Source organism: Mesoplodon mirus, assembly GCF_964341445.2.
Source record: "Mesoplodon mirus genome assembly, chromosome: 1".
Taxonomy (NCBI): domain Eukaryota; kingdom Metazoa; phylum Chordata; class Mammalia; order Artiodactyla; family Ziphiidae; genus Mesoplodon; species Mesoplodon mirus.
This window is the reverse complement of record NC_138976.1, coordinates 71,312,085-71,328,423: the sequence shown is the minus strand read 5'-3', so window position 1 is coordinate 71,328,423 and position 16,339 is coordinate 71,312,085. Positions and strand designations below refer to the sequence as shown.

Below are 16,339 nucleotides of genomic sequence, written 5' to 3'. Positions count from 1 at the left end.
ACTGGGAGAACCTAACAGGAAGCCAGCTAGTAAAGGAAAAGCATGGTTTACAGAATCCAAGTCCCAGCGTCACATAGCAGAGTTAAGAATAGAAAATTTGGGGCTGAGAGTCAACACATTATTAACCAACACAGATGCTAAACAAAACAAAGTAGAGGCCAAATAAATGAACTCCAAACAAAAACATATGGATAATTTCTGCTCATGATCTTATTGACATCAGGAATACTGAACAAGATGCTATAATTAAAATCTTCATCCAGCTCTACCACTAACTAGCAAGTAACTTAACATGAAGGAGCCTCAACAAGCTGCATAATATCAAGGTACCCCAGCTTTCATTCATTTTTTTTCTACTTCAGGATTGCTCTAAGGAGTCCATAAGGAATATATGAGTGTTCTATCCAAATGCACAAAATCACTGTTAGCACAATTATAAATATTAAAAGGCACAAAGTCAAGAAGCAAATTAAATACACCCTAACATAAAAATTATTAAAGTGTGTAAGGAAGTATATAGCTATGCAGATAAAAAATTTTCTAATTTAGACTTTTGATGTCTACATATTAGTAAGCTAATAAACTGCATTTTTATTCTTAAACAACAAGTACAGACCCATACTTCTTCAAACTGGTTCAATAGGCAACTCAATGCAACATTGTCATCACACACCTAGCAGACTTACTCCACCACTCAGCCATGATATAATCTGTCATTTTGTATCAAAACGGGTGGTTCCCTATATTTAAAAAGATAACTGAATGTAGACTGTACCTTGGAACTGGTAAAAAAAAAATTCAAACATATTAATGCATTGTAAGTGTATATTATATAGATATAGATATGTGGAAAAGAACCTTTGTCCTAAGAAATAACAGAGCCAAATAGGAATTTAAAAATTTAATTGAAAAGAACATTACAGTACATATTTGGGAAAGAAACTAGAAAAAGATTTCAAATGATACTTACCCCCTAATTAATGGCAGAAAAGTAGGAATTTCACTTTTGATTCTATGTATAAACTTTGCTCTAATTTGTAGCATTAAAAAATTTTCACATGTGGACATAAAGTGGAAAAACACACCAAAAACTTAAGTGTTATAACATCTATATTGAGTTGAGATATGAAAGACATAAATAGCAGAATTTCTGCAATATTCATATAGTGACTCTATTACCAGTGGTTCTTAACCTTTAACCTACTTCAGAATGACCCAGAAGGCCTATAAAAACGCAGACCACTGAGCCCCATACCCAGAGTTTCTGATTCAGTAGATCTGGGGGAGGACCTTAGAACTATATTTCTAACAAGTTCCCAGGTGATAATGACACTGCTAACCTGGTCAGCCCTCTATTCTGACCAAGGCAGAATAAAATTTCACATTATATCAGTACCTTCAAAGCAAAGACAGGATCTTGGAGAGATATTACAACCTAAAGAAAGTTACTGAACTCTAAGTCCTCAATAGAAACTGAAAAAACTTCTGACTGACCGGTTACTATTATAAAACACAAAAAATTTTAAATGTACCTACTATTACAGTATAAGAGCTCCTACTAGGAGTAGTAGTTGGTTAGTTTTAAATTGGTAGGACAGATGTATTAGCATACTGGAGTGAGCGTAATAGTCATGGGCACCAGTCTGTATATCATACACATGGAATGCAGAACATTCCATAATCCATTTAAATGTAGCTTAAGAGAGTTTCAATCATAATGACAAGAATAAACAGGTTAATTCTTAGATGTCTACAATGATCATGCCATGTCCAGTAACATCTTCTTCAAATATAAAAATATATGAAAAATAGGGCACCAAAGAAAATACTAAGATTCCTATTACCACCATAAAATATTGTCAAGTGCTTGCAAGTACATTCAGATGTTGTTCACAGTAGAGAACTTACAAGGACAATCACCAAAAAAATAAAATAAAAGTAAAATATATTAAGCTTTTTATTAAGTTAGTATAATTCCTATGATGGTTAGTATATCTCAGTCACAACTGCTGATGCTTCTTTAAGTTTTTACAATCAATATATGGAAGGCATGCAATAATAAGTTCTTCTTTTGTACATCCCTTCAGACGACATTTTTCTGAGTATGCTCTGCACTTTCTTTGGGGATGATTCCCCCAAAACAAATTGCTTAAGATTTTAATTTTGTTTGTATTTTTCTTGTGAAATTCTACAATCTCATGAATATATGGACTGATATCTTGTGATGAGGAAAATATCTCTTGTCTTGTCTTAAAAGGCAAGTTGGCCTTTTTGTACTGATGCTCAGGCAGTGACTGCACCTTCAAATTGTTTAATGCTTTTTCCTGAGAGGCAAAAGTAGAGACTGTTTTGAGAGACAAGAAAAAATCCTACTTTATTAAAATCTTCCTTTAGCTGAAAGTTTAAATATAATGCTGTAATACTAGAGTCAGCTAATTTTGAAAACACAAGTAATCACATTTTAACTAGTAAAATGGTTATTTGAAAGCAATGTATATTTTTAACTAAAATAGTTGTAGGTATTGTTTTCCTATAAAAAAGGCCTAGAAACGTTTGCACATTTTTATGCAAAAATATTTTTGAGATATAACTCATATGCCATAAAATTGAGCATTTTAAAGTATACAATTAATATATTCACAAGGTTGTGCAAACATCACCACCACCTAATTCCAGAACATTTCTATCACCCACAAAAGAAACCCCCACCCATTAGCAGTCACTCCCATTTCCCTCTTCCTCTAGCCCCTGGCACCTACTAATCTACATTCTATTCTATGGATCTGCCTAAATCATACCATATGTGGCCACCTGTGTCTGGTTTCTTTCACTGAGCATAATATTTTCAAGGTTCAACCATGTTGTAGCATCTCTAGCAATACTTTATTCTTTTTATGGCTGAATAATTTTCCATTGTATGGATATATCACATTTTGTTTACCTGTTTATCAGTTGATGAACATTTGGGCTGTTTCTACTTTTTGACTATTATGAATAGCACTGCTCTGAACACCCACATACAAGTTTTCGTGTGAACACATTTTCAATTTTCTTGGATACATACCTAGGAGTAGAACTGCTGGATCATATGGTAAATTTGTTTAACTTTTTTAGGAACCGCCAAACTATTTTCCACAGTGGTTGTACCATTTTACAATCCCACCACTAGGCTTCCAACTGCTACACATCTTCACCAACATTTGATATTTTCCATTTTTTGATGAGAGCCATCCTAATGGATGTGAAGTGGTATCCCATTGTGGTTTTGATTTGCAATGACCTTGCAACTAATGATGTTGAGCATTTTTCATGTGCTTATCATATATCCTCCTTGTAGAAATGTCTATTCAAATCCTTTGCCAATTTCTAATTGAGTTATTTGTCTTTTACACACATTTTTAACTAAGTGGTTACTAGAAGCCATTTTGGTTTTTGTTGAAATATAAAGAAATGGAGAAGTGGTGATACCCTCAATGAACTGATTATTTCTATTATACTGCTCTTACTCAATATTACTCATAATAAATTAAAATAACACCAGAAGGTAATTAATTGGCAGCTTGTTGGATTTCCATCATTGCCCTTGCCCATCTACAGTCCCTTTTGGAAGATATATTTGCCTCTAGCCACTGCTGTAGAGTCACCCATAGGCAGTCATAGAGTGATTCCACATTATATCCACAGATGAATAGTCAGGAGGTTGGCACCTGACCCCAAACAAACCAATCTACTACAGTGGCCAGCAATCCACACCATGTGAAAAATAAGTTGGCTCAATCAGATTTCCTTCATTTTCTTTAAAATTAGAACTAAGAAGTAATGAGAACAAGATGAGTTAGAACGAAAACTGAAAGGATACTGTGAAGCTTATCATGACAAGCTAAAGTTATAAAGGAACATAGATATTAGAGGAGAAAAGATCCAGAGAGAGAAAGAGAGAAGGTGTTTTTAGCACTGACTTGATTCCTTAGGCTTTCCAGGGCCTTTCCAGATCCATTTACAGATCTTGTTTTTATAATAACTATCCTCCGCTTTTTTCTTGAGGGTATTTAGGAGAAACTCTGTCTCTTGCAGTGACAGTCCTATTAGAATACTCTATAACTCTGTATTTAGTAAATGCCTAAGATGAAATGTGGAATAGTAAAACTTTAGGACAGATATTAATCTATTCTAAAGTAGCAAATAAATAATGTCATCTAAGACAGATAAATATGTGATCAATTAAAGTGTGTCACGATGAAGAGAGTACACTGAAGGGAAAAGTGAATTAGGTTGTCTATGCAGGTTGAAGAAAGACCTTCCTGGATGAGATGTGCCACGTTCTGTCACTTAAAGGGAAAAAAAAGGCAGACAATAAGAAGGAAATTTGTTCATGAATGAAGACAACTAGGGACTAGTTAATGAAAAGTACATGTCAAATTGGAGAGGGAACTTAAAGGGAAACAAGCTGTACTCATCAGGAAACAAGAAAGGTTAAAAATGAGTATTCAAATCAATGAACTTGAAAAAGAGCAACAGAGATAACTCAAATAAGAAGGAAAGAAATCAATGAATTGTAGAAACAAAACAATATAAAGGTTTAGAAAACCAAAAGTTGGTTCTTTTAAAGGATTAATAAAATAGAACTTTAGCCAGACTAATCAAGGAAAAAAAAAGATGAAAGTGAACAAAATACACTAGGAAAAAAAGGACTACAATACAGATACAACTGCGGTTCATGCAAATCAACATCAAAAAAACAAAACAGGGCTTCCCTGGTGGCGCAGTGGGTGAGAGTCCGCCTGCTGATGCAGGGGACACGGGTTCGTGCCCCGGTCCGGGAAGATCCCACATGCCGTGGAGCGGCTGGGCCTGTGAGCCATGGCCGCTGGGCCTGCGCGTCCGGAGCCTGTGCTCCGCAACGGGAGAGGCCACAACAGTGAGAGGCCCGCGTACCGAAAAAAAAAAAAAAAAAAAAAAACCCAATCAAAAAATGTACAGAAGAACTGAACAGACATTTTTCCAGAGAGGAAATGCAGATGGCCCACAGGAACATGAAAAGATGCTCAACCTCGCTAATCATCAAGGAAATGAGTCAAATCAAAACCACAGTGAGATATAACCTCATACCTACCAGAATGGCTATCATCAAAACTAACATAAATAACCATTGTTGGCAAGGATGAGGGGAAAAGGGAACCCTTGTACTGTTGGTGAGAATGTAAACTGGTGCAGCCACTCTAGAAAACAGTCTGGAGGTTTCTCAGAAAACTAAAACTAGAACTACCATATGACCCAGCAATTTCACTTCTGGGTATATATATATCCAAAAGAAACAATACACTAATTCGAAAAGATACAGGCACCCCAATGTTCGTAGCAGCATATTTACAATTGCCAAGATATGGAAGCAATCTAAGTGTCCATCAACATATAAATGGATAGAAAAAGATGTGAGAGAGATATATATGTATGTATGTATGTATGTATGTATGTATGTATGTATGTTTGTATGTATATATAATGGAATATTACTCAGCCATAAAAAGAATGAGATTTTGCCATCTGCAGCAACATGGATAGACTTGGAGGGTATTATGCTAAGTGAAGTAAGTCAGACAGAGAAAGACAAATACTGTATGATATCACTATATGTGGAATCTAAAAAATACAACAAATAGTGAATATAACAAAAAAGAAGCAGTCTCACAGATATAGAGAAGAAATGAATGGTTACCAGTGAGGAGAGGGAAGGGAGGAGAGGTAAGATAGGGGTGGGGGATTATGAGGTAAAACAATTATGTATAAAATAAGCTACAAGGATATATTGAACAATACCAGCAATATAGCCAATATTTTATAATAGCCAATATTTTATAACTATAAATGGAGTATAAAAATTGGACACCTGTAACATATAATATTGTACACCAACTATACTTCAATTAAAAACATTTTTTTAAACCATAAGCCTATTTCACTTACAAATGTTTGTTTGAAAGTCCCAAATAAGGTATTAGTTAACTGAATCCATGAACGTATTTTACAAATATATTAAGAAAGTGTTTATCCCAGAAATGCAAGATCACAAAATCTATCAATGCAATTTACTATATTAATAGACTCCCATCCTCACTCTCAGCTGGTTTTGCTTTCTACTTTATAAGAAAATTGAAGGAATCAGAAGATAACTTGTATTTGTTCCCTTCACCATCTTTTTACTCATCTCTTAACATCCATACCCATAATTCTGCCTTCCTAAGTATTTCCATAGATGAATTATCCACTCTAAAACCAATTCCTCCACTTATGGACTAGATCTACTTCCTCCTGCCCACTCCAGGATATCACTCCAGTAGTGCTTCTCTTTATCTTTCTTTCATCATTATTTTTTCACTTCTAGCGAACCACTCCTATCAGCAAACAAATGTGCTATTTCTCCCACTTAAAAAAAAACAAACAAAAAACAAGAAACACTTCTCTTGGCCCTGCTTACCATCCAATTTTTTTTCTCTCCTCTGTAGCAAAACTCCTTCTGTATTTATTAATTCATTTCTCTTCTCTTATTCTGTCTGAAACGCATTCTATACAGGCTTTTATTCCATCACTCCACCAAAACTTCTCTCATCAAGCTCACAAATGACCTCTATATTGCTAAATTCAACAGCCAACTCTCATTTAACTAATAAAAACCACTCCTTCTTGATATGCTTTCTTCACTTGGTTTTCAGGATACCACATTTTCTCTCCTTCCCACCTAACTATTTGCCCCTTTCTACCTCCTTTGCAAGTACTTCCTCTTCAGTTTTTTTAATGTTGATGTCTCCCAGAGCTCAGTCCTTGGTACTCTTTTCAATCTATACTTACTCTATTCATGATTTCATCCAGTATTATGGCTTAAAAAATTATCTATATACCTATGGCTCCTTAATTTCTTTCTTTAAGCAAATTTTTTCTTCCAAACTCCAGATTCATATATCCTACTTGCTACTCAACACCTCCACTCTGATGTCTCAAACTCAACATGTTTAAAACTCCACCTGAATTTTTCAAACTCAAAATGTCCAAAGCTGAACTACTAATACTGTTTTCCAAACCTGTTCCACTTGAGGCCTTTCCTATTTCAGTTGATAGTAACCCTATCCTTCCAGGTGTTCAAAGCAAAAACTCTGAAATCACATATTTTTTTAACATATTGGAGTAATTCCTGATTTTTCTTTTTTATCATCTCTTACATCATATCTGCCCAAATATATCTAGATTATAACAGTTTTCACTGCTTCCACTCACTGCTACCATCCTTATCCAGATGCTATCCTCTCTAATACCTTCCTAATAGGTCTCTCTGTTTCTACTCTTGCCTCCCTACAGTCTATCCTCAACACAGTGGTGAAAGTGATCCCTTTAAAATGTCAATTGTGTCACTCCTCTGCTCAAAAACCTGTAACGACTCCTTGCAAATGCTATAAGAAAAAAAAAAGAAGAGTGGTATAAAGTTTAGAAAGTAAGTGACAAAAAACTATTAAGATAGTTCCACATAATTACTGGATTAAAATCAACCTGTAAAACTCAACTGCATTTCTCTAACCAATGATCACTAACTAGAAATATAATTAACAAGTATTTACAATAGCAACAAAATTAAAGTATTAAGCATTAACTTAGCCAACAATACAGAAAGTCTCTATAGAGAAAACTTTAAAATTCTAATGACAGAATACAAAGATATTCCATGTTTTTGGCTGGGATGACTTTTTGTTAAAAAGATGTCAATTCTCTTCAAATTATTCTCTGTAATTCCATGCATCCAATTTAAATTCCAGATGGGTTTTTATAAAATAAATTCAATAAGCTTACTCTTAAATATATATGTAAGGATAAAGGCAGAGGATTAGTTCAGTCAATCTTAAGGGAAAAAAATAAACATTGGAGACTTGCTCTCCAAGATAAATGACATCCTACAGAGTCATAGTACTAAAACAGTGTAGTAATAATACAAAGTCAAACAAAAAGACCAATTAAATAAGAATCTCAGACAAACTTAATAAACAATAAAAGTGGCTCTACAATCAATGGGAAAAAACCGATTGTTCAGTAGATGGTATTCAGAAAATTATCTCCTCACGTAGAGAAAAGTAAGACACTGAGAAAACGAAGATAGTATCCCTAGCAGAACAGAACCAAAAATGGGCCCCAGAATTAAGGACCTAATGAGAACAGTAAAACTATAAAATTAACAGAAGAACAGAAAAGGAACCTCTAAAACTTTTGAAAGTTTTATTCATACTTTGGAAAGTATGAACAATAAGGCAAAACACTTATCGTCTAATTGTATAAAAATTAAGACTTTCTGTCAAACACCAGCAGACAGATGACAGAATAGGAGAACATATTTGTAATATCTAAAACCTACAGATGATTATTATTGTATCTAGATTTTGAATAACTCTTACAAATCAACTGGAAGATGACAATTCCAACAAAAAGTGAGCAAAATGTATAAACAGGAAATTTTCAGAAAAAAGGAACCCAAGAGGCTAATATGTATATGAAGAGGTGCTCAAATTCAGAGCAAATTAAGACAAAAATGAGACACTATTTCACACCTGTGGCACGGGCAAAAGTTAAAAATTGTATAATGTTAATTCTTGACACGGATGCAAGAGCACAGGAATCCTCATGTACTAGTGGTGCAACTATACATCGGTGTAACCATTCTGCAAAGCAATCTGAATGCACCTCAAGTAAATTAAGCATACATATATTTTATGATACGTCATTTCTACCCCTAGGTATATATCCCAGAGAAATGTCCACACAGATCCATAAGGGGGCATATACAATGATGCTCACTGCAGTGTTATTTATACTGGCAGGGAGTTGAAGGCTATATAGGTTAGATGTTCATCACTATGAGAAAGAATAAGTAAAATGTGAGGAATGTGTATGAATATTATGCAGCAGTTTGAAGCAATGACTAAAAGTTCACATAGCAATAATAAGATATAGATCTCAAATGCCATTTAGATATATTTTTAAAATACATGCACAGGAAATAATGCACAATTTGCAATAAAATGTATACAAACAAAAATACATAATAAAACATTGGAATGGCTGCCTATGGGAGGAGGAGAATGGGCATGAAGAAAGGAGGTATGTGGAGACTAATCATCTTCTAACATACCATATAATTTATTTATGTTTATTGTCTATCTTCACTCTTCTGTAAGCTTCATGAAGGCAAGAACCTTCACTGCCTCCTGAGTGAAACTGTTCACTCTTATATCCCAAGCAGCATGAATAATACCTAATATACAACAGGCACACAAATTTTGTTGAATTAATATATAAATAGAGAGGCTCTGCATAGCCAGTTGTGATAATGATATCTAAAGAAACAAGCAAATGAACAAAAAACAAGAGCAGATGAATGAAGACCAAGAATGGGGGAATACAGCCTATCTAACTGGAATAGGGGTTATGGATTATGAAAAACTGGTGATGAAACTTTGATGATTTCACCTGGCACTAAGAGTTAGGCAGCACCATGCTCAGCCAGAATTTAGAAATATGACATTAGCTTCATGGTGCCACACTATGAGGTAAGCATGAGACATGGCCCATACATTCAGGATCCACTAACAAGAAGCACACATCTCAAATTCAAGTTATGCATGAGTACTCCTGAAAAAAAGCATTTTTGAATATCAGTGTATCAAACTATCTTTTCCTGTGTCAGACTCAAATAGATCATCAGAAGATTAAAGTTGTTGATAACTGACTTGATCTAATATAGAAATATATTCTGCTGATATAAGCTAAATAAAAATTAATCAACTTTACAGCAACATTCACATGTAAAAGAAATTGCATACTTATATATTCTATGTTGGAATTCTATATTGGAAACACATACCTCTCTACAACTTCTAAATTAGTCACTAGAAATTAATAGGACTACATGTCATCTTTCCTTATAGATTAAGAATTCTTTAAATTTTAATTACACATTCATATTGACAACTTAAATCTATTTTTCATTTTTCCATATATCTTAAAACAACCATGGTTTTATTGCCACATGATATTTCCACTTCATCAAACTGTCCTTTATATAGTTCCCATAGTAACATGTTTAATGGGTATGAGAACTCTGAAATATTATCAGATGTATTTTCATTTCCTACGAATCCTGTTTCATTGCAGATCCCTCCTCATTGAATTATGACATGTTCTCCTTCAGGGGATTGTGAATAATACCTGAGACAAAGGAGTCATTAATCAGCTCTGAGTTTTAAAGTTGACTTTTTATTAATGAAAAAAGAGTCTCCTCCAGAGTAGGCTTTGTTGAGAAAAAGGATTCTAAACTCTTTTTCAATAATAAACTCAAGCTTGGATGACTGAAGGTAAAATTTTGACTAGGGTATAGGTAATGAGAGCACAGTATTTGATGTGAGAGAAATGCCCACTGAACATGAAGTAGAAAGGGTAGGTCCACCTTGCATTTCTGGGAGAAAAGAGTAATGAAGAAATAGAGAAGTGAACTAGTCCCTTGTTACTCAAAGAGCGGTGTCCAACTAACGGAATAAGCATCACCTGGGAGCTTATAAAAATGTAGACTCTCAGGTCCCACCCCAGACCTACTGAATCAGAATCTGTATATTAACAGTATTCCCCAGGTGATTCATATACACATTAAAGTATGAATATCAACTGAACTAAGGTACTATTTAGAGACTGGTGAGAAACAGTTCCTTCTTTGTAAGAGCAGGATAAAGTGAGTTTATATGTAGGTGGTTTTGATGGTGGAAAATGATCAAGATTCAGTCTGATGCTTTCTATTGTTTCTGTCTTTAAAAGTTTTCATTCCCCTTATATGCAGATGGCATGATACTCTATATAGAAAACCCTAAAGACTCCACACAAAAACTACTAGAACTGCTAAACAAATTTAGCAAGGTAGTAGGATACAAGATTAACATACAGAAATCTGTTGCATTTATTTACACTAACAATGAGATATCAGAAACAGATAGTAAAAAAAAAAATCCCTTTTAAAATCACATCAAAAAAAAGAAAAATACCTAGGAATAAACCTGACCAAGGAGAGAAAGACTTATACCCTGAGAACTATAAAACATTGATAAAGGAAACTGAAGATGATTCAAAGAAATGGAAAGATATCCCATGCTCTTGGATTGGAAGAAATCTACAGATTTAATGCGATCCCTGTCAAATGACCCATGACATTTTTCACAGAACTAGAACAAATAATCCTAAAATTAATATGGACCCACAAAAGACGCAGAATTGCCAAAGCAATCCTAAGGAAAAAGAACAAAGCTGGAGACATAACCCTCTCAGACTTTAGACAATACTACAATCCTATAGTCGTCAAAACAGTGTGATATTGGCACAAAAATAGACATAAGGATCAACTGAACAGACTAGAGAGCCCAGAAATAAACTGACACACCTACGGTCAATTAATCTTCAACAAAAGAGACAAGAATATACAATGGAGAAAAGACAGTCTTTTCAGCAAGTGGTGCTGGGAAAGCTGGACAGCCCCACATAAATCAATGAGGGTAGAACACTCCCTCACACCATACACAAAAATAAACTCAAAATGTCTTAAAGACTTAAATATAAGACATGACACCATATAACTCCTAGTAGAGAACATAGGCAAAACATTCTCTGACATAAATCATACCAATGTTTTCTTAGGTCAGTCTCCCAAGGCAATAGAAATAAAAGCAAAAATGAGCAAAGGGGACCTAATCAAACTTATAAGCTTTTGCACAGCAAAGGAAACCATAAACGAAATGAAAAGACAACCTACAGAATTGGAGAAAATATTTGCAAATGATGTGACCAACAAGGGCTTAATTTCCAAAATATACAAACAGCTCATATAGCTCAATATAAAACAAAATAAACAACCCAGTCAAAAACTGGGCAGAAGAACTAAATAGACACTTCTCCAAAGAAGACTGCAGATGGCCAATGGGCACATGAAAAGGTGCTCAACATCGCTAGTTATTAGAGAAATGCAAATCAAAACTACAATGAGGTATTACCTCACACTGGTCAGAATGGCCATCATCAAAAGGTCTACAAATAATAAATGCTGGAGAGGGTGTGGAGTAAAGGGAACCCTCCTACACTGTTGGTGGGAATGTAAATTGGTACAGCCACTATGAAGAACAGTATGGAGGTTCCTTTAAAAATTATTGGGTTGGCCAAAATGTTCATTTGTTTTTGTTTTTTTTTTCCCATAAGATGGCTCTGGTAGCATTTAGTTGTCTTTAACTTCATTCGAAACAATTTTGTTAGTTTGTATTGTGACAGCTGTCATATCAGCATATTAAAAAAAAAAAAAAACTTATCAGGGGTTTCCCTGGCGGTCCGGTGGTTAAGACTTCGCCTTCCAATGCAGGGGTTTGGGTTCAATCCCTGACAGAGAGTTAAGATCCCACATGCCTCTCAGCCAAAAAACGAAAACATAAAACAGAAGCAATATTGTAACAAATTCAATAAAGACTTTAAAAATGGTCCACACCAAAAAAAATCTAAAAAGAAAAAAAACCTTATCAAAATTGGTGAATTTTTGTGTAGCCATCTTAATATTGAAGATGGAAGAAAAATAGCAACATTTTCAGTAGATTATGCTTCATTAATATTTCAAGAAAGGTAAAAATGCAACTGAAACACAAAAAAAATATTTGTGCAGTGTATGGAGAAGGTGCTGTGACTGATCGACTGTGTCAAAAGTGATTTGCGAAGTTTTGTGCTGGAGGTTGCTCACTGGACAATGATCCATAGTCGGGTAGACCAGTTGAAGTTGACAGCGATCAAATCGAGACATTAATTGAGAACAATCAACGTTATACCATGCAGGAGATAGCCGACATACTCAAAATATCCAAATCAAGCAATGAAAATCATTTTCACTAGCTTGGTTATATTAATCACTTTGATGTTTGGGTTCCACATAAGTTAAGCAAAAAACCTTCTTGACCATATTTCCACATGTGATTCTCTACTGAAATGTAATGAAAACATTCCGTTTTTAAAACAAATTGTGACAGGCGATGAAAAGTGGACACTGTACAATGAAGTGGAATGGAAGAGATCATGGGGCAAGTGAAATGAACCACCACCAACCACACCAAAGGCTGGTCTTCAGCCAAAGAAGGGGATGTTGTGTATATTGTGGGACTGGAAGGGAATCCTCTACTATGAGCTCCTTCCTGAAAACCAAACAATTAATTCCAACAAGCACTGCTCCCAATTAGACCAACTGAAAGCAGCACTCAACGAAAAGCGTCTGGAATTAGTCAACAGAAACCACATAATCTTCCATCAGGATAACGCAAGACCACATGTTCCTCTGATGACCAGGCAAAAACTGTTACAGCTTGGCTGGGAAGTTCTGATTCATCTGCCATATTAACCAGACACTGCATCTTCAGATTTCCATTTATTTTGGTCTTTACAAAATTCTCTTAATGGAAAAAATTTCAATTCCCTGGAAGATTGTAAAAGGCACCTGGAACAGTTCTTTGCTCAAAAAGATATAAAGTTTTGGGAAGATGGAATTATGAAGTTGCCTGGAAAATGGCAGAGGGTAGTGGGACAAAATGGTGAATACATTGTTCAACAGTTATTGGTGAAAATGAAAAATGTGTCTTTTATTTTTACTTAAAAGCCAAAGGAACACACACAATGGAATATTACTCATCCATAAAAAAGAATGAAATAATGCCATTTGCAGCAACATGGATGGACCTAGAGATTATCATATTAAGTGAAGTAAGTCAGACAGAGAAAGACAAATATCATGATTATCACTTATATGTGGAATCTTAAAAAATGATACAAATGAACTTATTTACAAACAGAAATAGACATAGAAAACAAACTTATGGTTACTAAAGGGGAAAGGGGGGAGGGACAAATTAGAAGTACGGGACTAACAGATACACACTACTATATATAAAGTAAATTAAAAAAGGACTTCCTGTGTAGCACAGAGAACTATATTCAATATCTTGTAATAACCTATAATGGAAAAAAATCTGAAAAAGAATATATACAAATATACATATATAACTAATCTAATAACTAAACTAATATTATATATAAATATAACTGAGTCAATTTGCTGTACACCCGAAACTAACACATTGTAAATCAAATACACATCAATAAAAACAGTTTTATTCTCTTAGCAGCAATAATCTTATAAGATTTATTCATTCATTCATTAAAGAAGAATAAGTGCTTATCAGAATATAGCTAATACTTTATAACTTTAAATGGAATATAATCTATAGAAATTTTGATTCACCATGTTATACACCTGAGACTAATATTGTAAACCAACTATACCTCAAAACAAAAAAAAAGAATAAGTGCTTATAATGTGCTAGGCAATGTTTTAGTTTGTTTCAGTCATCTACATTAGGGTCTCTCTTTTGGCACGATAGTCTAACTCCTTTCCTTAATTTCAGAAATCTTGACTTTTGCAAAACTTGTCCAAATCGAATCAACTGAATTACTATAAAAGGCAATAACTTCAATGACACTACACTCTATAGACCACAGTCTACAAATAAAGTGCATTTTCTTTTAAAATGGCAAACATATTGGAACTAAAATGTGTTAGTCACAAAATGTAAAAACAGAAGAATGGATCTGAAACAAAAACATTCTTCCTAAAGACTGCTTAAAAGCATTAAGTATAAATTCAATACATATTAAGCACATACCCTGTGCTCAGCCCTCTGCTAGACATTTCAGATAAAAACATACATGAGCAATCCCTATAATATGGTATGGCATACAGGGCTGGCCTTAAGAGATTGAGACTTGCCAGTAGCACAAGCCTAGTTCTTAGAAAGACCCTGCATTTTGTTTAATGCTCTGTTGTCCCAGTCTTGAAATTCTCAATAATTTTATTTTTTGGCTTGTATGTGAAGTCTGATGGTACAGAGGACCATGTGTCTGAGCAGAGGAGATACGCACAAGAAAGGTAAAAAGCTTTATATTTTAGTACCTTTAACGGTTTTTCCTGCTTTTCGAACAAGGGGCCCTGCATTTTTATTTGCACTAGGCCGGGCCAATTATGTAGCAGGTCCTGATGGTAGTTAAATATTAGAGTTAAATATAAATAGTTAAATAGAATTATGTGTTTGGGCTTCCCTGGTGGCGCAGTGGTTGAGAGTCCGCCTGCCGATGCAGGGGACACAGGCTCGTGCCCCGGTCCGGGGGGATCTCACATGCTGTGGAGCAGCTAGGCCCGTGAGCCATGGCCGCTGAGCCTGCGCGTCCGGAGCCTGTGCTCCGCAACGGGAGAGGCCACAACAGTGAGAGGCCCACGTACTGCAAAAAAAAAAAAAAAAAAAAAAAGAATTATGTGTTAGATATTGCGGTAGAATGGAGAATGGAGTGAGTAGCTATGATATGGTCAGTGATGAGTTCACAGGTAAAATGATACCTAAATCAGGCTTTGAAGGACAAAATAGAGTTTGCCAGGTGACAAGGGCACTGCAGAAAGGGAAAGCGAGGGAAACAGCATTATTCTTATACAAATGTGTTGACTTACATGTGTACACTTCTTTCCTCCAAGTTACAAAAAACAAAAACAAAAACTTCATAGAGGTTTTGTATATGTATTAGGCACAAATTCCATTTCCTGCAGAAGTTCCATGCCTGGCAGAGCAAATTCGGGAATAAGAAATGTACAAAGATGAAGAAACATGCCTCTGGTTTAGATTTTTACCTGGGTTTGTCGCTCTCCTCCAGACCGGGAAAGTGGTTTGGGAGCTTTCTAACCGGTCAGGGATGAAGGTGTCAACCTTCTCCAAGGCCTGGGAAAGCAGCTGTGTGAAAGGCTTTTCCTCCTCAATGTGGCTCTAGTTAACACTGCCACAGAGTTTTACTATTTCTTGCAGTAGATGCCTGCCGCACAATTTCCTGGCTCGACTAATGTCGTTCAGCTCACGGGAGACCCGAACTAGCAGGATCCTGACACACAAGCAGAGGAGCCGCGGCATCCCTGGACCCCCGATACAGACAAGTCCGCCGAGGGCCCTAACTGCCGGCTGCCCCACGACTGCGCGTGCGCACCTGGAGACCTTCTGATTCTCGCGTGCGGACCTCGCGAGAACTTCAAGACTAGGTGAGCGGCGCGGGCGCCTAAACTTCCCGCGTTACACGGGGCTCTCAGGTCGTCCCAGGTGGCTGCCTGTAATTTTTAAAATGATTGATTAGTTTTTCTTGCCATCCTCACTAGGGAGACTCATCAAATGAAATATGGGGCCGTAGTTAACGTGTCCCTCTAGTGGAA

General features: G+C 35.5%; 1 protein-coding gene across 1 annotated transcript; it reads right to left on the bottom strand.

Annotated features, from left to right (window-relative positions):
- Positions 1–1,916: 1,916 nt before the first annotated feature.
- Positions 1,917–16,046, bottom strand: INSL6 (insulin like 6; the record flags this gene model as incomplete). The annotated part of the gene is given in 5 exon segments (XM_082625941.1): positions 1,917–1,988; positions 1,990–2,012; positions 2,015–2,344; positions 15,773–15,905; positions 15,909–16,046. Coding segments are annotated over 5 exon segments (696 nt in total).
- Positions 16,047–16,339: the final 293 nt, after the last annotated feature.